General features: G+C 43.6%; 1 protein-coding gene across 2 annotated transcripts in view; it reads right to left on the reverse strand.

Annotated features, from left to right (window-relative positions):
* The window catches only part of EDIL3 (EGF like and discoidin domains 3), a 1,521,395-nt gene that overhangs the window by 937,380 nt on the left and 556,903 nt on the right, over positions 1 to 27,112 (reverse strand). For both annotated transcript variants that reach the window (XM_086960856.1, XM_086960857.1), the window contains one exon: positions 19,241 to 19,270. In XM_086960856.1, the coding sequence (XP_086816982.1) occupies positions 19,241 to 19,270 (30 nt within the window). The remainder of the gene's footprint in view (positions 1 to 19,240; positions 19,271 to 27,112) is intronic.

Raw genomic sequence — 27,112 nt, forward strand, 5'->3', positions numbered from 1 at the left:
TGTGTGATGTGTAGGGTAGCGTATTTGTATTTAGTATTTAGCGTAGTGTTAGGGGGTGATTGTGAAAAAGTTGTGTACATATAAAAAAAATTCTAATGTTTTAAAACTAACATATACGTTGTATGTTTGATTTGTGAAATCTGTAATAAATATGAAAAAATAACATTGTTTTAATTTATAACGTACAATTTTTTTAAAGGATGTCTTAAATATTCAAGAATAGTAATAATTAAAATAGAATAGTATTTAAAAAAAGACTCCAGTAATAATTCCTTAACCCCCACCCAAAAACCCCTTTTTCCCTGGCATCCCGTCCTAGGGGATAGGTTACTATTTGCATTAATTTATACAAGACTAAAATGCGTTGTACATATATACTTTATATTTTATTGCAAACTAAAAACATTATTATTACATTTAAAAGCAGTTGCGGAATAAAAGCGTGCACACTAAAAACTTACGAAGTAACGGTATTTGCGAACTAAAAACTTTGTACTAAAAGCATGCTAAGTATTGGCTTGTGTACTAACAATTCATATTCCTCCTCAACCTAATCAACAACTCACTCATAAAAGACAATATCTCAAGGTAACTGCACACATATAAAATACTCTCACTACTTAAAAGAAAACACCCTTTACAACCTATACAAATATCAAAATACCACCCATCTGCCCCACAGGAAAAATGGTATTGTATTTCAATCAAGCTGGGCTTGTATGGCACGGATAATCACCCGAGAGGTGGTGAGAGTGCTGCTGACAGGGCTCAGTTGAACAGCCAGGTCTTGAGTCGTTTCCTGAATTTGAACAGGGATGATGAGGTCCATAGTTGAAGTGGGAGGTCATTCCAGGACTTTGCAGAGTGGTAGGAGAATGAGTGTCCACCCCTGTTGCTGCAGCAGATGAGGGGCATGTGAGTGAGGCAGAGGGAGTCGGAACACAGGTGTCTGGTGGGAAGGTGGAAGTTCAGTTGGTAGTTGATATATGTGGGTGCCTGGTTGAGGAGGGCTTTGAAGGTGTGGATCAACATCTTGATTGAACTGACATCTCTCTGAAAGGGTAGTCAGTGGAGCATCTTGAGATGGGAGGTGATGTGGGTCCATTTAGGGAGGTCCAGAATGAGTCTGGCCCTTGAGTTCTGTATATTTTGCAGTCTCAGGTAGGTGTGAGGTGATTCCTATGCAGAGTGCGGTGCTGTAGACCTGTCTGCTGTGAATTGGTGGTTAATGGCCTTCTTGAAGACTTTGGCGAGAAAGGGGAGCAGAGAGATAGGGATCTAGTTCTTCAGTTTTTTGGGGTATACGGATGGTTTCTTGAGGAGAGTCTAGACTTCTGCATATTTCCATTCTTCAGGGAAGTTGGCAGTGTTGATGGATGCATTGAAGATGGTGGTGAGCTCGCTGTGGACATTCTCAATTTGCGACTCTCAATTATAGAATCGCAAATTGAGAATGCAATTTCAAGGGTGCCAGGGTGTCAAAAGGACACCCTGTTGCACCCCCTGAAATTGAAATGTGCACATATGTTGCGCACACACATGCCCTAAGGGCATGTGTGTGCGCAACATGAAACTTTGAAAAATGCACAAAAGTATATTTTTCATAGTTTTTGCAAATTACCATGAAGTTCAACTTCATGGTAATTTGCGCCCCCTATTTGCAAAATCGCTGATTTTTTAACTTTAATGCATTGCATTTAGGAATCGCAAAATTCGATTCCCTAAATGCAATCGCAATTTGAGAACTCGCAATTAATAGCGAATTCTCAAATTGCGAGGGCCTTGACCCTCAATGCAAGGGCGTAATGAGTCAATTCTGGGGTGATACAGATTCGTCTCCAATACAATAGTGGTCGTAGTCTATCTATGTCCACAGCATTTTTCCTACCTAGATCAAGAAAACGCGGAACAGTAGGAATGCTTTGGGGAACACCAACCAAGCTACGTAGAAGTTTTTTCTCTGATTTTGCCAGTTGGCTCAGGTTGGTAAATCCCAAGAGCTCTGATCCATATAAAGTAGCACTTAATACTTTTGTATTATAAATCTCCAAAGCAGGTGTAATTGGCTTTGTGAGAGAAGATTTATATCTAGAGGAAAGGGCACCTGCAAGTTGATGGAATTTTAAAATAGCCATGTCTGTGTGACCTTTCATACCCATATTGCTCTGGAGTAAGATACCTAGATAGGTAAAGGCCTCCACTTCCTCTAAGGGAATATCATTCAGGTGGATTTTGCCTTTAAAAGTTTTTCGCTGATTCAGGGACATGAACTTGGTTTTTGAGGTATTAATCTCAAGTCCACGCAGTTGGCAAAATTCCCCAAATGCATTGACAGCCTTCTGGAGCCCACTCGGAGTCCGAGAGACGATTAGCGTATCGTCCGCGAACAGGAGGACGGGTACGCGAACCCCAGCTAGGACAGGGGCATCTGTGGGGGAACTGTGAAGATGTTCCACTATACCATTTATGTAGAGAAAACAGCGTGGCGGTCGGGACACACCCCTGTCGAACGCCTCGCTCGACAGGGAATGGGTCGGTGACCTCACCCTGTGCCCCCCATCTGATTCTAGCAAAGTTGTTCTCATGTAAGCAGACGATATAGGTCAATAGCTCAGGGGAAATCCCTAATTCAGCAAGAACTTTCCAAAGTTTAGAGCGAAGCACTAAATCGAAAGCCAATTTCAGGTCTACAAAGACTGCATAAAGTGTCCCTTTAGTTAAAACATTCCTCCAATAAAGTGCAATAAAGTGAAAGACTTGATCAATAGAACTAGTGCAGGGACGAAAACTGGCTTGGAATGGGGATAAAATGTTGTGTTCCACTGCCCATGTTTGGATTTTATTTTGAACTAGTCGACCTATAAGTTTTTGAGCTGAGTCTATAAGACTTATAGGTCTATAGTTACTTGGGAGGGATTTATCGCCCTTTTTAAAAACCAGAATTATTTCGGCTCCTTTCCACGAAAGTGGGACCGGAGCACCCCTAGCCAATGCGTTAGCTAGCAATGAAAAATAATGGCACCAAGACGGTCTATCACTTAAAAAGACATCAGCAGGAATGCCCTCCATGCCCGGAGCTCTGCCCCCGGTCACACAATCTAGTGCCAGTAAAGAGCTGGCTTTGGTAAAAAATAGTGGGAGGTAGCGGGAACTCTTTCTCTATCAGGCTACGGGCGTATTGCGGTTTGAAGAAATCCAACCACTGGGATTTTGCAACATTATTTTGGCGGGGTTCTGATAATCCTCCCCTATCCCATTTAATGATGTTCCAAAATTGCTTGGAGTCTTTTGCTGCACAAGCTGATTTCAAATCCCGCCACCTATCCTCGTCCCACTGTCTTTTGGTGTTTCTCTGTGCACGTCTACATGAATCCCTTGCCTCTCTCACTCTAAGGGGATTCTTTGACCTTAGTTCCTCGCTCAGATTTTGGCGGGCTAATTTACATGCGTCGTTATACCACCTACCCATATACAACTTTTTGTCTCCCTTTTCAGGGTTTATTGCCTTACTAAAAAAAGATTTAAGTTTGGAAAAAAGATGGCTGTGTGCCTCTAGCATTATTTTGGGGAAGTCCGGGCTACAAATTTGTGGGTTCAGATGTGCTAGTTCACGGACAACCTCAATTTTAAGCGCCTCCAATTTCTCAGGGTTCCCAATAAATTTACCCCATTTAAGGTGGCGCATATTATTAGAGGCAACAATGTCTAATGTGTCCATCCCTCCCCTTGGGGTGACATCTCTAGCCCCCGTTTGCGCTTGAAATTTCGAACAAAGGGGATTATGGTCGCTTTCTAGCCTGGGTTTAATGGCCATGTCTACCAGGTAATGCCATGATCTTACAACCACCAACAAATAATCTATTTGACTACTGCACCTTCCATTATCAAATGTGTTTTCTCCCTGTCGGTCAGAAGGGGTTCTACCATTAGCTGCTCTTAGCCCTCTTTCTAGGCACATAGCCTTTAATTGTATAGCTACAGCTGACCATCTCTTTACAGTGGGTACTTCTAGTTGTGGGATTCCCCATCTATTATCCTCGTCAGCAGTAAGAATCTGTTCCTCTTGACCGAGTGGTTCAAAGGTTGTATTAAAATCACCACCCACTATAGGAATAAATTGCTCTGGGAGGACCTCAAGCTGGGAGTCAAGAGGGGCTATTACCTTAGATATATGTCCCCCAGCTATCCCCCTGGCATAAACAATAAAAATAGCCAGCCTATGGCCATTTGTCCATTCAAGTCTGACTGTCATAATATCATTCATTGCGGTCATGATTTTTTGAGCCTTACATCGTAGGGTCTGGCGAACCCAGATTATCAGGCCACCTACTGGCCGACCTTTTGATTTTTTAATAGCGGGAACATAGAAGTTAAAAAACCCCAGGCGGAAGACTGGAGCTATTGACCAAGACTCCTGGAAGAGGTTGATATCATGCTGGTCACTGAACCTACACCATTCGGGAGATAATAGCTTGTTATTAATTCCCGCAATATTCCATATGAGAAGGGACAACCTTTCCTTTTTTTGAGGAGTAGTAAATGTGTTCGAAGGATACTCAACTCCTGAATTGTCACCCTCTATCTCTAATAATTGCTCTACATTGGAATGCTTTATGAAATTGGTCTCTGGCGGATCACTACCTGTTATACAAAAATAACGTTCCTTGTTAAAATTCAAACCTATCACTGGTGGGGAGTCACTAATATGGGTAGATGTAACATTCGCTTGCGGTAGTTCCAATGGTTTTAACAGTGGTTCCAAATCTTTACTAATAACTACCTTAACCTGATCCAAAAGATCGTACACTCTACTATTCAATGGTTCTTCTCCCTGGGAATAATTATAGTCACCATGCAGTCAATCGCATTCCTCCATATCAGTCAAGGCCCAAACCGATTTCTCAAACTGATTCCACCCACCATAAGTGGAGTAGCCCTCCCAAATGGCCTGGATGGGAGGAAACGTCTTGACCTAGATCTACTTAAATTTGTTACACACCAACTCCTATCGTAGAAAAATTCTAGAGTTAGTGGGATTATTGCTGAGTTCCTTAGTTGGGGAGGGAGTAAGTTACCCAAGACATCAGTCAGCACTTGAGGACTCGAAAAGTGTATAGCTATGCAATCGCCCCTAAATTTTTTCTTGTCAATGCCTAGCCATGTCACCCTTCTAGCCATAATGATTTCCCCCGCTAGTTGTTGTTTGCCCTTAGGGGATATTCTCATGTTATTAGTCAGCCAGTGCAAAGCTTTATCAACTAATGAAGCTACCGTTTCCACTAGGCCAGGTCCCAGAGGGGGAGCATTGGCCAAGACGAGAACTAAAGGTAGGGCCTCAGGGATAAATTGGAATGGCTCTCTCCCTTGTAGGGGTTCAGTATGTATATCTGAGGAGACACCCAGAGCGATAGCTACAGTAGTAGTGAGCGGGGCCCCTCTCTCCTGGTTTATTGGTCCACTAATGTGTTTTGCAGAAGTAATTGCAAGGTTTTGTTCCTTTGGTTCTAGCCCCTCTACAGCCGAAAAGCCCTGAGTTAAAGGGGGTAGATATACTTGCCCCTTTGTGGTAACTGACTGGCCATCCGACACCTGATGTAAAGCTATTCCTGCTATGGAGGCAATAGGCTGGGATACCAAACCACCATTTTGCTCCAAAGCAATCATCCTATCTTCAATGGAGGATATCCTAGACAAGATAGGGGTCAAAGTAAGATCTAGTTTTTCTTTGAGGGTTACCCAAATAGTGTTAGATAGGTCCTCCAATGAAGGTTGGGAAGTCAGAGGTGGTTGTTTAGATGTTTTTATCTTTGCTTTTGAATGCCTTGTCCCCTTCTGTTTTACCTTTCCAGGAGGTACCAACTCACCAGCCCTAGTACACCGTCTCACAACAGGTGTGGGTGACAGGGAAATACAAAGTGACACATCTTCAGTACAACCAGAGGGGGAGACATTTAAAGACTGGACATGATTACTCCTTGACATAGGGAAAGGATCAACCAGATCTATTAGGTCCCGAGGAAGACCTGGGGATGCAGTCTGTGTTGCTGGAATGTCATGTATCATGGCTGTAATAGTATGACCTGGGACCAGCGAGAGCCTTCTTTCTGATCTTTCAATTTCCTCGTTTAACATGCTTGTTTTTTTTACCAAGTATGAGTCCAGAGTCTCTTTCGATCAACATACACCTTCATTCTTGTTTTCGCTTCTTTGTCTCTTTCAGCTATGTCTTTTTGTTCCATCCTTTCCACTTCTTTCACTTGGGGCACCCTCGTTCCAATTGATCGCCCCAACACCAGCTCCGCAGAGCATCTTCTTGTTTGGTTGTGAGGGGTGTTTCGACAGTCTCTCAGCACCTGACATAGTGCTTGTCCAATTGAGATCTGTGTTGGCTTGTTGCTCTGTGTTGCCTTTTTGATTGTTCCCATAGATCGTTCGGCCATTCTGTTTGCTTGCGGCCACAGAGACGCTATTCGTCGATCGTTGAAGAATGTGTGTATTGTGTGTGTGTATTGGCATTTATATAGCGCACTACTTACCCGTAGGGTCCCAAGGCGCTTCGACCGCTGCAAAACCCTTCCTGGCTTCCCTGAGAGATGGTCCCTTAATGGGTATCTCCAGGGTGAGACCAGGCATCCCCGGCGGTCTGGTGGGGCCGTTAGTGAAGATGAGGCAAGCTAATGCCCAGAGTTGCCGAGTGTGATCGCTGATCAGAGTGGGCACCGAGGCGAGAGAATTATCGAGTCCGCTGACCCTGGTCCCGAAACCTGCCGCATCGGGAATCGAACCCTGGTCCCGGGCCGTCCTCTGCTCTCGTGTCTGCCGCCTCTAACCAGTGAGCCACACTACTTCAATGGTGGTCCATTGTCTGTTTGTTGTGTCTGCGGTGACACCCATGCTGCCAATATGTCATCCAGAGCTGGCAAAGTTGCGTTGGCTGATGTTGATTCCACTTGTCTCCCTATGAGAAATCTGGAGAATTCATCCATTACTACCAGTAGGTAATTTCCTGCTTTCAAATGCCCGTAGAAATCAGCTGTCAACTCTGTCCAGATGTGACAGTGCATCACACTTTCTTCTCCCATGTTGTCAAATCTCAGGAACCATACTTTTTCTCGCACCATTTTTTTTGTTGCCACAATCCCTCTATGTGACTCATGTGCCAATTCTGCTGTCCTTCTTCTCAGTGTCCGTGGTATTGCTATCCTGGTGCCTTTTATCACTATTCCGTTCTCGCTTTCTGATAGTTCTTCGCTAATCTTTTTGAACACCAACAGCTCTTCCTTCAATACTTTTTTTTCCCAGCTGTTGTTGTTGTTGGGGTGCCTCCCTCTTTGCTGTTTGGTCACCTTCATTATGGTCTGCATGGTGATGTCTTTTTTTGTCTCTCGTTCTAGTTCTTTTATTGTTATCATTGCCAGTGTGTTACGCTTCAGTGCAAAGTTTAGATGTTCCTCCACCATGGTTGTCGCTTGGGGCACTTGTGGTAGCGTTTGCTTTGATATATCGTCTGCTGTATTGTGTTCCTTCCCCGTCTTGTGTATCCTTTTGAAGTTATGATCCATCAGTATTGTCCCCCACTTCTCTATCCTGAGCGGTCTCATTCCTTTTCGGTGTCCGCCTGTTGTTACCAGTGCTTGGTGATCTGTTATTATTTTGAACAGCTTTCTGTGGATGGCCATGTGGTAGTGTTCACACGCCCACACTGCCACCAGGCTCTCTTTTCCCGGCTGTGGGTATCCCAGCTTGGAGTATCCTTCTTCTACGTTTGATAGACTTTTGCTCCCACATGCCACCATATGTCTCGGGGAATCTTTTCCTTGTTTGAATTGCGCCAATATTGCTCCCAGTCCCACTGGGCTGGCATTTACAGTTAGTTTAGTGCGCTGCTTGAGGTATTCTTTTAGGATGCTTCTTCTTTCTGGCATGTTGTATGTCATGGCCATGAGACCCATTGTTGGAGCTGTGATGATGCCCAGCAAACATGGCGCCGTGATGTCGCCCTTCAACACATGAATGTCCTCTTTGGTCCTTTGGTCTTTGTGTGTCTGCTCTTCTGTAAATTTCCCCATGTTTGTCACTTGTTTCCGTGACCCCCAAGTGAAAACCTCGACTCGGGACAGTCTCGACGTCTGCTTTCTCTTCGTCTTTCCGTATTCCGATACACACATGATGTTACATGTTGCCCCGCTGTCCAATACAAACTTTGTTTTGTGTGACCCTACTCCTATAGTCACGTACTCTGTCTTTTCCATTTTGCTTTTGCCCACCAGGCACCTTCTTTTTCCTTTTTCATCTTCATCCGTTAACTCTGTGGTAACATCCATCATACGATATAGTCCTATAGTCCTTTCTTCTTCTTCCTCTTCTTCTTCTTCCTCGCCCGATTCTAGTGATGAGCTCCTTGTTCCTTTTTCAACATGTCTACTTGTTGACACTTGCGTTCTCCGTGGTCTTCCTCTGTCGTTCCTGAACTGCACTCCTTGGCGTGCGCTGGCATGGTCATTTCTCCCGTTCCATTTCTTGCACATCTTGCCAAATGTTAGGCGTGGGCCTCGATGTGGAAATTCAAGTCCACCTCTGTAGCATGTTCCTTCATGGTGTTTCCTCGTGGCCTGTTCATTCCTGTCTTTTTTCCAGCTGCCCGCGCGATCTTGTCCCACTTTTTTGTCTTTTCCTCGCTTCATTTCCTTAGCGTGTGCTGTCGCTCTTGCCTCCGCTCTTGCTAGCGACGTGATATTCTCTAGTGACGTTTGTTCTCTAAATCCTACTTGTGGCTCAAACAACTTGAAGAGTGGCGGTCTTCTGTATTGTGCACTTTGTCCTTCTGGTTTAGTTTCTGCCATCTCTTCTATTCTCTGTGCTCTTCCTGGCACTTTTTCGTGTGCTCTTCCTAACACTCTTTTGTTGTTTCCGGTGCTCCTCCTGGCACTCTTCTATTCTCCGTGCTCTTCCGGCACTCTTCTATTCTCTGTGCTTTTCCAGGCACTTTTTTTTGTTGTTTCTTGTGCTCTTCCTGGCACTCTTCTCTTCTAGGTGCTCTTCCAGGCACTCTTTTGTTCTTTTCTGCGTTTCCTGTTTCTTTTGACCTTTTCTCTTTGTTGTTTCTCCTTTTTCTTTTTTTTCTTTGTTTATTTGTTTATTTATTTATTTTGCATTTGCATGTGCTTTATTGCTCCATTGCTGCTTGAGTTGGCACCTTTTTTTTTTTTGCTTTTCTCTCCTTTCTCTGAACCTTTCTTTTAGCTTCTCTTGCTCTTTTTTCACTCTTTTGGCACCTTTCCTTCTTTTTTTTCTTTTGCCTGACTCTGTAATGGCTGCTCTGTTGTTTCCAATGTCTTTTTTTGTTGATGTCCTTTTTGAAATGGCCGCCGCTCTTCTCGCGAGATTTCGCGCTCGAAATCTCGCGAGATTTCGCGCTCGAAATCTCGCTCTCGCCTGACTCTAAAATGGCCGCCCACCGCGCTCTCGCCTCCTATTGGTCCAGCCGCCTGGATCTAAAATGGCCGCCGAGACTCTCAGCCTCTGGCGAGAGCTCGCGCGTCTAATTTCGAAGCTTCGCGCTTACCGCAAAATTCTTTTGCCTGCTTCAGAGGCGGTCGGGTGGGCTCCGATATCGCTCCTCTCCTCATTTCTTTGTTTCTTTGTTTACCAGCTTATCCAGGGTGGGCACCTGGTTACTCCTGATGGCAAGGTCAGCATGCGACCGTCGATCCACGCGTCGATCTGCGCGTCGGCTCGTTTCCCCTCGTCGCCAGTTGTCGTATCTTTGTAGCCGGACTGCCAATACACCACACACGGGACTCAGGTTAGTGTATGCAGTATTCTTTATTGTGTTTGCAGCAGCGAGCCTCAGCACGTCCGTCCCCTTGCTCAGTCCTCCTTGTGTGTCCGTCCCCTTCCTGTCCCCTACCAGGATGTGGAGTCTGGTGACCTGGTCACCTCCCTCATGACCCAGAGGGTCCTAGTGTCCCCTCCTGTCCAGTCGCCCATCTGTCAGGTCACTACACTCCCCCTCCATTAGGTTTACAGCCATCAGTTCTCTTTTTCCCCATGATATGACGGCCAAAAAGATGGTTTGGTACAGTACCTTGATTTTGGGCAGATGTTAGAGTGGTGGCCCAGCCCAGCCCCTTCCGGCCCTGGATGGCCACAGACGGTCCCGCCCTTGTCCTGGGCTTCTCCCGGCGCTGCCCGCGTGCATCCCGCAAGGCGGGAGGCTTTCCTTGCTCTTAAAGTGCCTCAACCTTAGGAAGAAGATGCCATTTCCCTCACGGCGGTAGAGGCAGGTGAGTAAAAGCTGTTGCCCTCACGGCGTGGAAAGAGTCTCTTTGCTGTGTCCCCCGAGCGCGTACGGCGCTCCTCGCTCTTAAACCGCCTCCGGGCGCATTGGGAGCGTCACTAATGCTGCGCCGGACCCCGGGGCAGCTGGATGATGTAGTTTTCCCTCTGCTGGTGGGTCCGGCGTGATGACACTGCAGCCGTTGCCCTCACCACGCGAACCTCAGGGAGAGATGCCGTGCCTTCACGCGGTAGAGGCAGGTAAGTGAAAGCCGTTGCCCTCACGGCGTTGAAAGAGTCTCTTTGCTGTGTTGTGATTTTACTTTATTTGGATGTTTTGGGACCAGCAGCATAGATGCCCTCAGCCTCTTGAAGCCACCAGATTGCACTTGATGTTCCTGCAGGATACATCTGTTCATGTACAAGATTCTCTGTCTCCTACTGAGTTGTTCTATTTTGAATTACTGTTTGGCATAATTTCTGGTTCTTCCCAAGTATCAGATAGCTTTCCAGTATTGTCATGTTTTCTTCAATACTCTTCATCTTATTACATGTTCAGGAATCTCCTCTCTAAGGTGGAGGAGTACCAACAGCACGCTCAGGATACTGAGAGTGGACGAAGACCTGGCTTCCCGAAGATGCTCTGATGGATGGGTGTATAACCTGCGCAGACACCTGCTCAAAGCCCTCTCCCCCTCGGCCTGGGACGGTGAAGATGACAGTCCGAGGCCGGGGGTGACGTCCGTGGTCAGAGGCTGAAGGTCACCGCACAAACGGAGGATCCTTCCACCCCTACAGCTGCTGAGTGAGTGTTAATAGTGTTTGTATTACCGTTATTTAAAATATGTATATGTTTACAATTAACAGCTTTTTTGCATGTTTGTTGTACATCTTTTTGTCTTGCATCTCCTGTGGTCAGCATGCACGGCCTTTACACTGACTATGTAACATGGATGTTTTATTACGTTTGCCTTTGAGACGTGTAACATTCCTATAAGTAATGTGGCAATATGTGGCTTACTCGATTATGCATTATGCGTGGGATGTTTACCACCTTATATTTCCATGCATCTTTATTGCCTTCTGTGTTTGGTATTATGTAAACATGCATGCAAGAGTCTTTAATGGTATTCTCGATCGTGCATGCACTTTCCTTTCCTATTGTTTGCTTTTTGGGTAGATATGCATTGTGTGGTTTCTAATGTTATCCTGGATTCTGTAAAGAAGAGATATCTGTTATACCTGCTGCTCAGCCAGTTCGATTGGAATGTGGAATGTTGGTGTGTGGTGAAGCTGTGGAATGTTGGGTGGGTGAGTGAGAGAGTCAGCTGGAGATTAGGCAGAGCAGCAGGAAGGCTGCACCTGGTGGGGCTCTTCATCTTATCTACTCAAATAAACATCTACTTAATCTATATTGGTCTACTGGACATCATTTGAACTACAGCACTAGGAAAGGAAGTGATGTCAAGAGAAGGATGAAAGAAGAATACAATAGAAGGGCAGAAGTGAGATGGAAGAGGGAAGAAGGAGGGTGATGCAGAAAAGGACTGGTGGTGTAATGCCTGAAGGGAGACAAATACCAAGGTGAATGGCTAAGGAAGATTGATGAGGAATCGGAATATTTGTATTGAAAGACAGACAGACAGAAGAGGGACTTTGAAAGGATGACAGAGAAGGCAATATTGAGTGGTGGAGGTTAAAGGGATGAAACATTTGCTGGTGTAGACATGGAGAAGGAAAGACTGAGAAAAAAATAATTGTGTGACAAGAGAAAAAGAGCAACAAATACCTTTTTTGGAGATCACATACTGATTCTCAGTGTTTACTAAATGAACCCGTTGTTACTCATCTTGCTGCTCTGAATGCACAAAGGTGCATAGTCACCAAGAGAGAGACCTAGAGAGAGTGAGGTCCAGAGACAGCAAAAGAAATAAAGTAATCCTGAATGAGAAACTCTAAGAGAGAGAGAGATCCTGAGTGTTTAAAATGTGGGAATTTTAACGTTTTTTTTAACCCTAATTTGCATGGTTGTAGAAATCTTTGGAATCAAAAAAGTGGCTTCTGTTCCTGAGAAAGGAGAAAAAGTGTTACTAACAGGCAGGTGTTTCTGGACCTATGTCAAGAGGACAGTCAATGAGTCGGTCTTATGTTGCCCTCACACATAATTCTTCATCATAGGGTGGTGCTCCTAGTAGGGCAGGCGCTGCAATGTCCTACAGGTCCCCCAAAGGGTCACTATGATGGAGATCTTTTCCGGAGATGCCGTATGATGCATGCAAGTGAGGTGACTGGTGTGGTGGAGTAGTGGAACATGGTTGTGGGTTAAAAACTGATAGGGGAGGTCACAAGCTATACTTTAATAAAATAGACCGCCCTGTAAGAAATAAAAACCTATAACAGGCAAATGCTACCCTAGAGGTTTGAAAGAAACTCGTAGTCAGTGTATAACGATTATGCGGAGAAAGTACCCTGTAGTCATTAGGTGGAGGCTTCACTCTGATTTCCCACTCATTGATTAGTTGACATGTTTCGTGCCTAAAAAGTGGTCTGAAGGATCCACGGCGCTTCGTCAGGACATCAACATATATAATGAAAAACTCCCCCACACAATTTTGGGGCCCCTAAAGTGCAACGTACTGTCTGTGTGGTTTAAGGTCCAACCTAAAGCTAAATCGCTTTTTACCATATTAGGTGGCGCGTAGGTGCCTCTTTTGGGAGTGCCACAAGCTTTAGAGGGCAGACCGTGCGTCTGCACCTACCCTTGCGTTTCTGCATTCCTGGGATTGGACACAGATACAGAAGGGTAGATGCAGAAATACAGGCCATACTCTAAAACTCAGGGCACACTCGAACGCGGCACCTCCGCGTCACATGATGTGGTAAAAAGCTATTTAGATGTAAAGTGCTATGACTCCCTACATTGGTATGAGAGGCACTTTAAATCAACTGAAATACATGTGAGAAGGGAAATGGAGAGTTTAGGGGCACTGCTGGAGGACAATAGTGAGGGAATCATTAAAGGGCCCCAAGAAAATTTTTGTATCCTGGTGCACTGTAGAGTCATCCTACTTAAAAGCTAATACAATTAAATATGTAATGAAAATGTGTTGTGAAAAGCACTATTTTTGATTTTTTCCCCCCAAAGTTTGGGAAGGAACCCCCAGACCCCATTTGTAGTGGTCAAGCTAACTTGCTGCACTCACTCGCTAAGCACTTTGTGGGGGCTGTCTGATAAAATTTGCCAGGGCTGCTTTGGGTACCCCGTCCAGCCCTGGTCGAACCCAAACCTTTCTGTGGGATGGCTGTCTGGAAAGGGTGCACAACGTGTAGCTGTCACCCAGGCCAAGATGTGAATTGGAGTCAGGCTGCAAAGCACACAGAGTCATAAGCACAGAGAAAGTCCCACTTTCTAAAAGTGGCATTCTAAAATAGTAATGTAAAATCAACATACACCAGTAAGCAGGATTTATTACTTCCGTTCTAAACATATCAAACATGGTAACACTATTCCTTTCAGATCAGGAATTACCACGTAAATATATATAAGGGAACTCCCAATGCTAGCCTATGAGAGGAGTAAGCCTCACAGTAGTGAGAAAAAAATAGGCTGTTTGTCACTACAAGGACATACCGCACAATAAAGGCACATGTCCTACCTTTTACTTACACAGCAATCCCACCCGTAGGGCTACCTTGAGCCTACCTTACAGATTACCTATATGTAGTACAGGAGGTATTTTAAGGATTGGCAAGTAGTGTTAGATGCCAAGTCAAAGTGGCAGTAAACTGAGCATGATGGCTCTGCAATGGCAGGCCTGAGACAGGTTTGAAAGGCTACGTCAAGCAGTACTGCAGACCCACTTGCAGCATTAAATGTACAGGCCCTGGGCATATGGGATATGTTAGAAACAAGTAGGAACCACTGGTTCTGACAGGGTGAATCTCAAAGTACCCTAGACCACCCTCTGGTAGCTTGGCGCAGAGCGGTAATGCCTAAATTAAGAGACAATGTGTAAAGTATTTGTGTAACACGCACCCACCACCGCACAGTGAAACACCACAAATAGCCACTACACCAGTTATTTATAAAAATAAAAATCTTTAGCTAAAGTTTTAGGCAAGTTCCCCCTGCCGTGCTTATAGTAAGAATGCGGCCGCAACAGATTCAGATTGGTACCTCTAAATGAACCCCTCTATGCTTATAGCAAGAATGCAGTTGTAAAAAGAGTCAGACTGGCACTTCTAAATAAGCCCCGCTGCGCTTATGGCAACAATGCGGCCATAAAGAGTCAGACTGGCACTTCTAAATTAGCCCCACTTTGCTTATGGCAAGAAATCGGCCACAAAGAGTTAGACTGGCAAAGCTAAATTAGCTGCACTGTCCTTTGTGTGCCAGCCCCGGTCTCCACCACTCCAGACGGGAGGTCGCGAGAGCTCTCCCGCCGTTCCGCTCCTCCCCCTTGCCTCAGCCGGTCACACATGCCCCTTGGCCTGACCGGTTACCTGGTGGAGGCGCGGTCTCTCCTCCGGCAGCAGCTGGTCACAGGGACGGGATGCCTCATGCTTCCTCAGCTCCAGCGCGGCTTCACTGGGTGACGCTTCCTTGTTGCTAGGCAACTCCCCGGGCCGAGCCAATCCCAGTGCGGCTCCCCTCTGACGTCAGCGAGGGGAGTCTGCGCGGTGCTCCAGAGGCTCCTGGGCTGGTGGCGGAGAACATTGCCATCCTGCGCTTCCCTTCACTGTGCTTACAGGTTGAAGGGCAGTTAGGCGCCTGACCCGGCAATGGTGAATTCTGACTCCTAGCGCCTTTGTAGATCTTGGGCCGGCGGCAGTGATTTTTGGGCAAGCAGTGGATCGCGCTGGGATCTTGATGAACCACTTGGGCGAGTGGCAGTGGAAGTAGGGGCAATTTAAATAACGAGTCACCCACTCTAGCAGTTGTGACGACAGGGGCAGTTTCCAGTCACAAAACACTGTTGTCCTTTCTTGAAGCTAGGCAGCTGCAGGGACAGTAGTTTGTGGTTCTTGTGATTCCCCAGTACCCAGGTGCCCAGTCAGAAGAGAACATTTTTAGCATTCCTCTAGCAGGGCAAGATCAGCAGGCAGCAGGCAGCAGGGCAGCTCAGCTAGTGGGGCAGCAGTTTCCTGGGAGCAGTCAGCTCAGTAGGCAGTGGCAATCCTCCTGGTGCAGCAGTCTTCACTCCATCAGAGTTTCTTCTTAATCCAGTGGTGTAACAAGGATGTGTGGCCAGGACCCTCCCTTTGATACCCTGGCGCCCAGTCACTAGAAGTGGGTAGAAGCTTCTGGAAGCGTCTAGGGGTTCTTGGGTGTTCCCTGTCGCCCCTGACCTGGCTCCTGGCTGTCTACAGTGACAAAGGCAGAGTTGTTAAGTCTATTGTGGGGCAGCCAGGCCCAGCTCATTCATGGGTCAAGGCGTGAATCACCACTCCCTCCTCACAGCCCAGGAAGGCTATCTGCATGCAGATGGGAGGGGGGAGTCTGCAATGCACAAACTAAGTGCAGGCAGGAAAATGTCCACTTTCTAAAAGTGGGATTTATAATCCATGGTAGTGCCCAAACCCCATATAGCACTAAAAAGGATTCCCCGCCACCATTCTAACTATTCCAAACATGACATACCTATTAGGTCCCAGTTAGAGGTTCCCAATGTTAAGTCTATGGAGGGGTAGGCCTCACTGCAGTATCAGGGGCCTGTGGCAGGTATGCCAGTGTCACCATGTTTTTAGGGGAGAGCACCTGCCCCTTAGCATTGTTTAGCAGTGGCAAGGTGCCCATAGTCCTAAGTCCAACAAAAATGTGAGGTCTAGTGGAAGGCAAAAAGGGCAAAAATGTAGGGGGAGACCACCCTAAGGCTGAAGGGTCCAACAGGATACAACTATACAAGGGATCTATAAGTAGATTAAATATGCCAAACAGGTGTAAACCAATCATGCCATATATAAAGGAGAGAGCACATACACATTAGCACTGGTTAGCAGTGGTAAGGTGCCCAGAGTTGTAAGGCCAACAAAAAGGTCATAAAAATGCAAAAAGTTTAGGGATAACCCTGCAAACACGGACTAGGTCGAACACTGGTCTCACTCCATCAGATAACCATGGTTGCCGCTTTGTGCTTTTTGGAGCTATTTTTAATTCACACCTTAAAAATAAATGTCTTCTGTTTTACTTTTTGGATTGTTGATGCCATTCTAATCATTAAAATGTTCTCTCTTTTTGTTAATTATATTGGGATTTTTCTTGTCTTGTGTTTTCACTTTTTTACTGTTTGAGTGCTGCATAAATAATTTGCACATTGCCTCTAAGTTAAACCTGGCTGATTTTTTGCTAAGCTACCAGAGGATTAAGCACATGTTTATTTAGTGACTTTATTGGGTCATTGTGACAAAGATTGCGATTATTATTTGAGATGGACTGTCACCCACCTTTACATAATATTCGAATTTCCTATGCAGAGGAATAATATTCGAATTTCCTATGCAGAGGAACATTATAAGACCTATAGGGAGAGCCAAAGACAGAGAGAGATTTAGAGAAAACCAGTATATCATTAAAGTAAATAAAATATTTTAGAATTTCAGTCAAAAGGGACTTTAATTCTTGGCTGTGATTATTTTAAGCCATGTTATTTTGCTTATCTGTGTAGCACTTTAAGCAACCATAAGGTCACCTGTTAACACTGAGAACAGGTAGAATGAGTAGCTAGCTTTACGTGTCTAGCCAAAAGATAGGGAGGAAATAAAAAGTAAAATTAATTTGGGACATGACATGACAGACATAAACAAAATACAGAAAGAGGATGTGTGGGAAGACAGCCAAGAAGAATTTGTTTGAATGACACAGAGATAGTAACGTGTACTATTCTAAAGATACAAGGGTTGGTAGGAGAACATCCATCATGGGTGCTTCTTTGCCATACTTAAGGACTTCAGATTATATACTGCAAATGGTTCAATATTCCCACTTAGGCCACTCTGCATTCACACACTTTCTGTCTATCCACACAATAGCATGCTAATAATCGAAGAAGGAAGATGTCCATTCATTGATACTTTTTTCATGAGCACATAACCTGAAATGTGACTATAAGGAAAGATGTCCTTGCCAGTTCCATCTTGTAGGAAGAAGAAAAAAAGTAGGTTTCTGTGTATGAAGTACTATATGTTGAACAAGGCCCATTGTTCATCACTGTTACAAAATAGGAGCCCAGCATGAGATGATCCATCCTCCAGGGAACACCACTCACAAGAGAGGCATTTCAGAAAAAGGTGAGGGGCATGGTTAAATGGACAGACTAGTTGATGGAGGGATGATGAAACATGGACTAATGGCCCAATCAAGAACACATGGAAGCTTTACATCACTCGGTACATTATGATGAACTACCAAACCATACCTTTAGATTAAATGTTGAGTTATATACAAAACTAAAAAATATTCGAATGAGCGTGATTTGTACACAAATAGTGTATAATAAGTAGCAATGTTGTGCAAGATACTGGTATGTGGCTGTTCGAGTCATTTTCGACATTGCTAAGTTAGCATGAGCTCTGCTGCCAGGATGCTGCTTCTACACATGACTTTATTGTGCAAGACTCTGTTAGTGCCTTTCACATGAGAACTCTCTGCTTTCTGCATTCTCTGCCTGTTCCTGGAGTTTAGTCTGAATACGATGTGCAAGGTTGTTTACAAAGCCCCGTGTTATTCTGTTCTGGTCAGTCCCTAGTACCTAGACAAAACATGCTAACACAGCTGCACTGCTGAAAACTCGTGCTTTGATATTACGGAGATGCATGTTGTTCAATCACACTTGGAGAGGGACCTATCCGTGGATAAGAGTTATGATGTTCCTATGATATAACACTTTCATCTAGGCACTAAGGCATGGGGTCTGCTGACAAAGCCCAGAGACCTTCCTTTATATAATAAACTTCCACTTACCAAGGGGAGGGTGGTTAGGCCTTATAGTCCTTTTTCCACTGACTGTATATGACGACATCTCCCTTTATATTCCATGGAATTGTAACAATGCTAACTGTTCTGGTTTATACATTTTGCTGCTGGTAGTGGCTTGTATACTGCATCATATACCACAATAGTTAAAATAAACATTTTGAACTATAACCATGACTCTGACAATTTTTATTGTGGACAATTATGAGTGAGTGAGCAAAAGGGTACGTTTTCCTACTGCGATTCCTAGGAGAGTCAGGAGTGTTGTCTTCTGGGTTGTCTAATCATTTGTAACTTTGTGACTGTAGGAGAATGAATGAGACACAATAGCTACTCAGTTTAGGGATTTTGGGTACTAAGGTGGTAGGAAGGTACAACCCCTATACACCGAGGTCCTGTTTTCCTGCACATATTTCTGTGTATGTGCAGAATCACTGCAACAATACTAACTTCTGTGTGTGGTTAAAGATGCTGGTGTGCAGGCAAGGCTCAATACACCACCTGCAGGAGAGGAATTCTATGACAGAACTGCTAACACTCTCCTACCTCAGCATAGCTCAGGAGGGAAGAAGTAAGATACTCCTTCCAGATTTTTCCTTCTCCGCGTAATTCATAGTTTCAAAAATTCTAGTGTGATCTCAAAAATGGGGATGTAACACACCAACACCTCACAACCCATCAAAATAAAAAACACATACTCTTAAATTATCCCAGACCTACTGTCTTTGTTAGAAGGTGAAGTCACCCTAAACACTACTGGTGCAAGCAGAAAAACCATATGTTTCTCTGTTCCTTACCTGATTTGCCCTCTATGAAACATTAGTACAGGAGTCAGATATATTAATTCCGTAATACATTTGTCAAGTAGGCTAAATACATATACATAAACAATTTATATTAACAATATTTTTCAAATAATAAAATGATAATTTGAACAAAATGTATAAATTGAAAACCATGCTAATTAGAAATGTTTTTAAGTATTCTTACCTGCTGAAGTTGGGTCTTCTTCATATGACGCTGAACAGAAAATAAACAACAATAAAAAATGTTAAATCATTGTCTGTTATTAAACATGTGCAGATTTTCTGTTGTTAACAATACATAATTAAAACTGTATCTGATTAGATGTATGGCATGTAGTCCCCCTATCATATATTAAAGATATTGATAGTCACCAAGGAGTTCTCTGAGCTATGAAGGAACAATGCGAATGGTCGATTTCCTTTAAAGCATCCTGGAAATCTGAGGTGATTTACAATATACTTTTCGTCAGAGCTTATGAGGTCACACATCACCTTTCCCACAAACTGCGTAAATCCTTGGGGCCATATTTATGACCCAGTTGCGTCATGTTTGCACCACGCGACAGGGTACTTGTGCGATGCAATTACTAAGTGTGATTTATGAAGCCTCGCAAGGCCACTTTGCATGGCCCTGATTGCCTTGATAAGGCTTGAGTAAAGCAATGCAGCACAATTTCGCCTTACTCTATGCTAGAGTGGCTTTCCAAGCATGTTGCATGGGTGGTCCCACACAACTCCCATGGTTTTTATTTATTTATTTATTTATTTATTGACATTTGTAGAGCGCGGCGAATACCCGTGGGCGTCTCGGCGCTAGTTAAGGGATGGATCAGCAACTGGGTAAAGAAGATACGCATTCCCAGATTGACCAGCACTATTAAACCTGGGAATATGCTAAAAAGATACGCCTTCCCAGGAGAGGCATTATGAGAAAGAATATCTTTAATTCTCCTTGTTTCTTTCTCTTTCTATGCGTTTTGCAGATAGATAATTATCAGCTAGATTCAACAAAGTCCCGATTTGCGAGTCCTTAATAGCGATTATTAAGGAATCGCTAATAAAGACTTGCAAATCGGGATTCATGTAGAAATCGCAAAATAAATTGCGATTCCTACAGCCTCCTTATTTGCGATTAGCAAATTGCTAATCGCAAATAAGGATGCGATTTCAAGGGTGCCAGGGGTGTCCAAAGGACATCCTGTAGCACCCCTGAAATGTGAATTTACACTGATGTTGTGCACACACATGTCCAAAGGACATGTGTGTGTGTAACATGCAACTTAGAAAAATGCATTTAAATGCATTTTTCAAAGTTTTCGCTATTTACCACGAGGTTTGACTTTGTGGTAAATAGCGCTCCTAAATTGCGAATTCGCAATTTTTAAATGTTTCATGAATAGCATTTAAGGAATCTCTAATAGAGAGTCCTTAAATGCTAATACTCACAAATTTGCGAATTCTTTATTAGCGATTTTTGCATTTGGGTTGATGAATCCCAAATGCAAAAATTGCACTCGCAAAGGGTCAGATTCTCAGAATCTGGCCCTTTTGCGAGCGCATTTCGCTTGATGAATCTGGCTGTATGTCTCCCAGGATTGTTTTCCTGCATTGGCCCTAGGAATACAAAATGGCACAAGCACGTGGGAAAATTCAGGAATGCACAATATACTTTTACATATGGCGCATTCCTACCTGATCCCTGGCAGGCAGTGCAGCACAGCCAGGTGCACTGCCCTGCTTGGCAATTCTCTTAAACATGCCCTTTGGTGTATTACTCTTTCATATGAAAGAGATAGCTTTTTTGCAGACATGAGAAATAAGCACAACATATGTTTCGATACATCAAACACACCAAAAAGCAATTAATAATTTGTTGCAGAAGTACATGAAAATCAGTTTAATGAAAGCCAGATGAAAGACCCAACGCTGTAGCTCAGAATCTGTAGAAGCGTGCAACGAGTCTTCCTGTGATAACCAATAGCATGCAACAATAAACATTTTGCCATCATTATTACATTTCTTCTTGCTCGTCCCTGTTCATTTTAGGAAATAAATCAGAATAACAGGAAAGCCAGTTCTTGTTTTCATTGTTTAAACTGATACTGAAATTATATTGCTATTCAAAAGAGTTTTGATCTGCATTATTTTTTGCATTCCATAAAAACTGTAAATCACAGAGGTAATGTAATGACAGCGAAACTTGGCATTTTTTCACATAACCACATTAATTTGGCTATGGACCAAGCAAAATCTGTTAATCTATAATTTTCATATCATATGTTGTGGCCCAATTGACGCGTGATGCATATTCCTGTAACTAAATAATCACATACCTCTGTATTGATTTAAAATTAGGTAGAGTTTTGTGTTATCCTGAGCCGAGAGAGCAGTGTAAGGTATTCCAGAATCCACATCAGCACCAGGAAATGGTGGAGCGGTTATCAATGGGGCAGTTTAACTTCATGTTAAAGTCCACATATGCTCTCTGGTTTTCTCTATGGGCCTTTCATGGGCACGCGTGCAACGCTTTGTGTTTTCCATTTAGACCATTAGCCCCCACATGTGTATTGTCCCAGTTAGAGAAGTTTAGGGCAGCTTCTTATTGCCTGCCATAATAATGAAAACAGTGTGATCACTTGGCATAGTGTATCAGCCACACCTACTCCTCTGTGCTGGTATGCCCTGGGGACTTGTCTGTAAATCCTCCCAGTGGGTACATGGAGTTGTATATTAAGCAATCGGCGGGGCCTTGGACGACCGCCATGCCTTAGATATATATTTCTTAAATACAGAGCTGAATCTAGGATTGTTTTTCTGGGTTTCTGTATCACCGAGGAGGGCTTAAAGGCCACTAGGCAGAAATCTGGTTTTGGCAGTCCTTTCCTGTATGTTGTTATCAATCCGCATGACCAATTCATGTGGCAAATATTCTTGCACCTGGGGAATTCTGCCCCAAGGGTTAAATGTATTTTAGCTAGTCATGTCATGCTGGGGTACGTGTAATGTAAGAATTTAAATTGTTAAATTCAAATTCTGGGCGATAGAGTATCTATTTCCAGTCGTCCTCCATCTGCTCAATTTCAGTGTCAGCCGCCCACTGATCCTGTAGACTCGACAGAACTGATATGGCTTCATCAAGAGCGAACTGCATAGTCAGGACACTGTCCTTCTCCTATTTGCTAAATTGAGAAACAAACACAGCATCTTGGAGACCTGCGGTTCTGCGAAGGGGATAATCCCCCATGCCGAGTATACGGGCCAGATCAATCTCCAGACCCATCTCCACTATAGTTTGCCCTTTAGACATTCTGTTTTCCGGTCCCAAGTCTTAAAAAGGTTCCAAGGGTATCTCTTTCATAAAGATTGAATACAAACACGCGTTAATGCATTTTAAATTCAGGGAAATGCATTCATATTTCATTTAGCATTTATTTTTCAAAACAGTTTATAGTCCTTGTGGATGATAACTTAGGGCTTTGTATACCCCAAAACAATATGTTCAGTAACACAGCTAAATGCTAATGACCTCCTCCCCCCACACACAATAGTAATACATTTTAGAGGACTGCATATGCTATACATTTCCAATGAATCATTGTTCAGAGGTGAGACAGAGTCCTACTACTGGGAGTCTGACTTGCTAGCCAATAATTGAAAAAAACTATCATTAAAATCTGATCCAGAAACAGTATGGAACATTAGAGGTGCTTATTGTATAAAGTAAACATCTGAAGGCGAAGAGAACTACACAACCTTCCAAGTAAATAACCTAAATGATAAACCATACATGATTACAAGTTCATGAACACAACATGACCATCCACAGGTCACGGAGGGAATCATTCACAAAGCATTCGCTCATGGGCAATCACTTGAATGTGCAAACTGAGCTGCAATGCAAAAAACACAGAGGAAGAGAATCGAGGAAGGAACTTGCAGAAAGACTCCTGCCTCGAATTTGCGCAAAAGAGGCAGTTTGAGGATGCAGCTTGGGCAAAGGCATTCCACGCTCTACGATTACAAATAAAGGTTCAATTCGATGGCACCGAGTTTAAGGCCGATTACCAACAATTGCCTGTAATTCTTGCCTACCAGTAGAGAAAGCGACTTCCTTCCAGCATGATACTGAATCAAAGGATATGGTCTAACCTTTCTGTTTTTATTAATTTATAATCCATCAAATATAACCTCGAGGGTAGTCTCGTGAGCATGTTTCCAGCATTGTCCCTGGCAGAAACAGGAAGTACACATTTTATATTGCCATCCAAGCGCGCTCGTGGAAAAGTCCAGCAAAGATGACACAGTGAAATATATTTTGGGTTTTATTTCACTATAAGAGCACACTAACCCCAATATTTAGTGGCCCTGTTTTTATGTATTAGAATCCGGCCCTACGGCCTGCAAGGCATAGTGCTGATTTGGGGCTATATCAAATGGATCATTTCTACATGATAATGCATTTTTCCTTGGCATGGGTCACTGGGGCTACTTAAACTGCAGCTAGCCATGCACCGTGGTTGGTGCTCTTTCCAGACAAACTTTTGTCAACTATGCGCTGTTGAAAATGCAGACTACACCTCACACATGACATTTAACCTTTCATGTCGTAGGTGCATTTTAGCTACTGGATTTATGGGGAATATAAATAACCAAACAGAAACCACCAGAGTACACCCAGGGCTTTGGAGGGAAATAGACAAGGCAGTTTACTTCATTTTAGCACTGCTAAAGCACTTAGAAGGCAACAGCCTTTTTCGGATTCCCAAGAGATCGCTGTTTGGCTTAGAAGTTTTCAGAGAGGAAACATTTTTCAGGAACAACGGCTTTTGTCGTGTTTTTCAGTATTTTCAGACGTAATTTGAGGGCAGCTGAGGAATTGTGCTTAATTTGTTTTAACGATTTATGAATAACCGGGTGCAGAATATAATCATTTTCTCTTTCAGAGTATCTTGTTGTGTTCTCTTGTGTATTGAAAGCAGTATGGACATCTTACAGGAACACATTTCCTGGCTAAACATCGTCACGATCTGTTTGGGCCGTGCATGTTTCCAGAAATCATCCACGCACTGTTCCCTACCGTGTAAGCACTGCTTGAAAACCTGTTCTACAAAACCAACGAGTGGTCGCTGTGGACCTTTTCCAATAAAGTATAAATAATGACATAGTGTCTGCATGTGTTTATCTTTATAATTTTCTATGTTACATATTGCGCTTTAGAAGTTCTTATCCGTGGTAAATATTCTCCTTTATTTCTTCCTATAGCATGACCACATCCATTTACATTGGATAAAATAGCACTATAAGCAGTATTTATTTCTTCGTACTTGATATGAAGCCCATTCCAATACATGGCCCATGTTGTAAACACAGTTTGGAGTGCATGGTCAGAAAGCAGAAGGTCATGATATATGTATTAAATAAAAGTAATGTATATTAAAGGAGGTTAAAATGACCGAGAATGCTTAGTTCAAAGGTTCAGATGCATTCGGCACACTCCTTTTGTATATCTTGCATCCCTAATTATTTATTGTCTTCCTTTTTGTTTTGATATTTCTCTTCCTTCCATAACTCTACTTCTCTTTTCGTTCCTTTTTCTGCCCTTCTTTTACTTCCCTTCCTTAATTTCTTCCGCATTTTCATTTTTTTTTTATTTTTTTACAATAATATGCAATTGTTTATTGGTTTCATGGTTAAGCATACTAGCACTTTTTGAAAAACAGTCCTGTGCAGCCAGTCCTTCGGTTTGTGAACAGCACAATGTTGCACGATTTGCGTGGTAAATATTTCAAATGCCCTGCTTGTGCAAAGGCTCTTAGAGTAAGAGACGGCCCCTAGCTCGGCTCCGGCTCAGCTCTCTCTGTTATTTTGTTGCCTCACTCACCTGACAAACCACTTGTGCCAAAGAGCCTACTCCACGACTGCGTAGTGGGGAGACTGATTGAGCTATACAAATTAACAAACTGAAATAAATACAGCAGCTCGCCTCACCTCATGTACAACACCGGCAAGATGACCATCAGCACATGCAGGGCTTTAAGCAGGATGTAAAAACTGGGAGGTCTCTCAAAGCGGCGTCGTTGATATGATTAAGGGCGTGGCTTAAAAACACCCAAGCTAAAAAGCTGTGCTTGCCATAGTGTGCCACCCCACTGGTATGTTGCTGCTTCTGTCATTGTATCCTGACAAAATACAACAAGTAAACATTACACCTACAACAAGCCAGGGCTATAGACTTTGTCAATTGTTATTAGTTGCATAAAATAAATAAGCAATAACTATGGCTTCTTTGATTATATTATTGAAAAGTCCTCAGTTATGAAGAACTATAAGGAGTATTGATGAAGTTTCACCAGAGGCTGTGAAGGATGGAACTGTTGCAGAGTTAAGATAGGTTTTTCAATTTGAGGATGGGAGCAAAAACAGAGAGCCGGATAGGGACCAGTCGAAGCACCTGTTGAGCACTGGCAGGACCTGTCCCACTTAAAGCCCTGAGCACATGGCAAAGTGGCACAAAGCAGGATGGATGCTGCCCATGGCACGGCTGCTGACTTAAAGGCCAGAGTTACAGAAGGGGTCATATGCTGTGTCACTCAGTCTGGACGTGGGGTGCATAGCACAGGAAACAATCAGAGAGCTGCCACCCCATACCCAATAAACTCCGCTGTGTCAAGTAGAAAAGAGTAGTGGGATCTACATGAGCAGCTAATAAACAGCCTCATACTTGTAGCTTTTATTAATCAGCACCCAGCTGTGAGACTGCCCAGAATTTCTGCAGATTTGTATGTTGTAGCACTAGGCTATGCTTCGGCAGAGGCTTGAAAATGTAGGGTAGCCCAAACTGTTGGGGGAGCGGGCTTTTGCTGTGCTTGGAACTCTGGGCTCCGACTCAGTTTGCCTGGGTGGATGCCTTCTGGAGCAATGGTGGTGTTTATTCTGGTGCAGTGGCCTAGGTATTTTGGAATGTTTTTTTTTCCAACCATAGCCAGTCCGACCAGTGGGAAAGGCACTTGCAAAAATCCTTAGTCCATCGTCCCAGCTCTCTCGGTCAAATTATACCTGTTTACTTCATCAGGCTCACAACTTGAGCAGGTGTACAACAGAAGCTAAAAACGCAAGACAATGCATTTTAATGTGGTGATGCGGACCACCCCATTAAAATGCGTTACTCTAACACCTGATGCGTGGTACGTGACAGGGCTGGTGCGATACACATTCTCAGCAGAAAACAAGTGACTGGCACACATGGACTCTCCTTGGGAGGTACCAGGCAAAAAACATTTCGGATATCAATGCTTGAGATAACATAAGCTTGTACAGCACCCTTGAGATCTTGTTATGAAAGAAACGGACTGAGATGTCGGATGCATTCTGGCCAGGATCCAACATTTCTGCCCATTTCTCTGACAGAAAAGGCAAAGTGGAGCAGTTTATAGAGTATGACCCTAAGGATTTTCTCAGAAGTGACAATATTAGATTTGAGATCCATATTGTTAACGTGAATTGTTCTTTTTGTGGGCAGTTTCTGATAATTGTTTAGGGATAGCTGGAGGAATTCCGTTCTCTGTGGGTTTAGCTCTGTCTTCATATTTGTCATCCACTTTAATCTCCTTATGGAAGAAGGTTAATGACCAGACACTGTTTGAATGAGCGTTCTTAATGCACAACTAGATGTCTGATGAAAGGCCAAGCTGGGCATGGAGGTAGGAGTTTACATTATCAAAATGGTGTAGATCTTCTCCAACAATTTTGATACGGTTGAAATGCGCTATCAAATTCTTTGCGCAGAAGCTGGTCAGTTGAAAAGTTACAGAAATCCTCCCTGAAATTAATTTTACTGTGCAATAGCCTAAATTTAATATTTTGCTTCATCGGTTTACATGCTGTGTGGCTGATCTCCATAGTTAGGCATTTTAAGAGGTGGAACTATGCAAGATGGTCTATTACTTTTAACAGAATCATACCAAGTTTGGAGTGGGACTGCCTTGGTGAAAGATATTGGATGCCAGTCAAATAATAGTTTTGCGAAGGGGCTACGCCATGTTTCTATGATCATAAC

The sequence above is a fragment of the Lissotriton vulgaris genome, chromosome 3_1 (genome assembly GCF_964263255.1).
Source record: "Lissotriton vulgaris chromosome 3_1, aLisVul1.2, whole genome shotgun sequence".
Taxonomy (NCBI): domain Eukaryota; kingdom Metazoa; phylum Chordata; class Amphibia; order Caudata; family Salamandridae; genus Lissotriton; species Lissotriton vulgaris.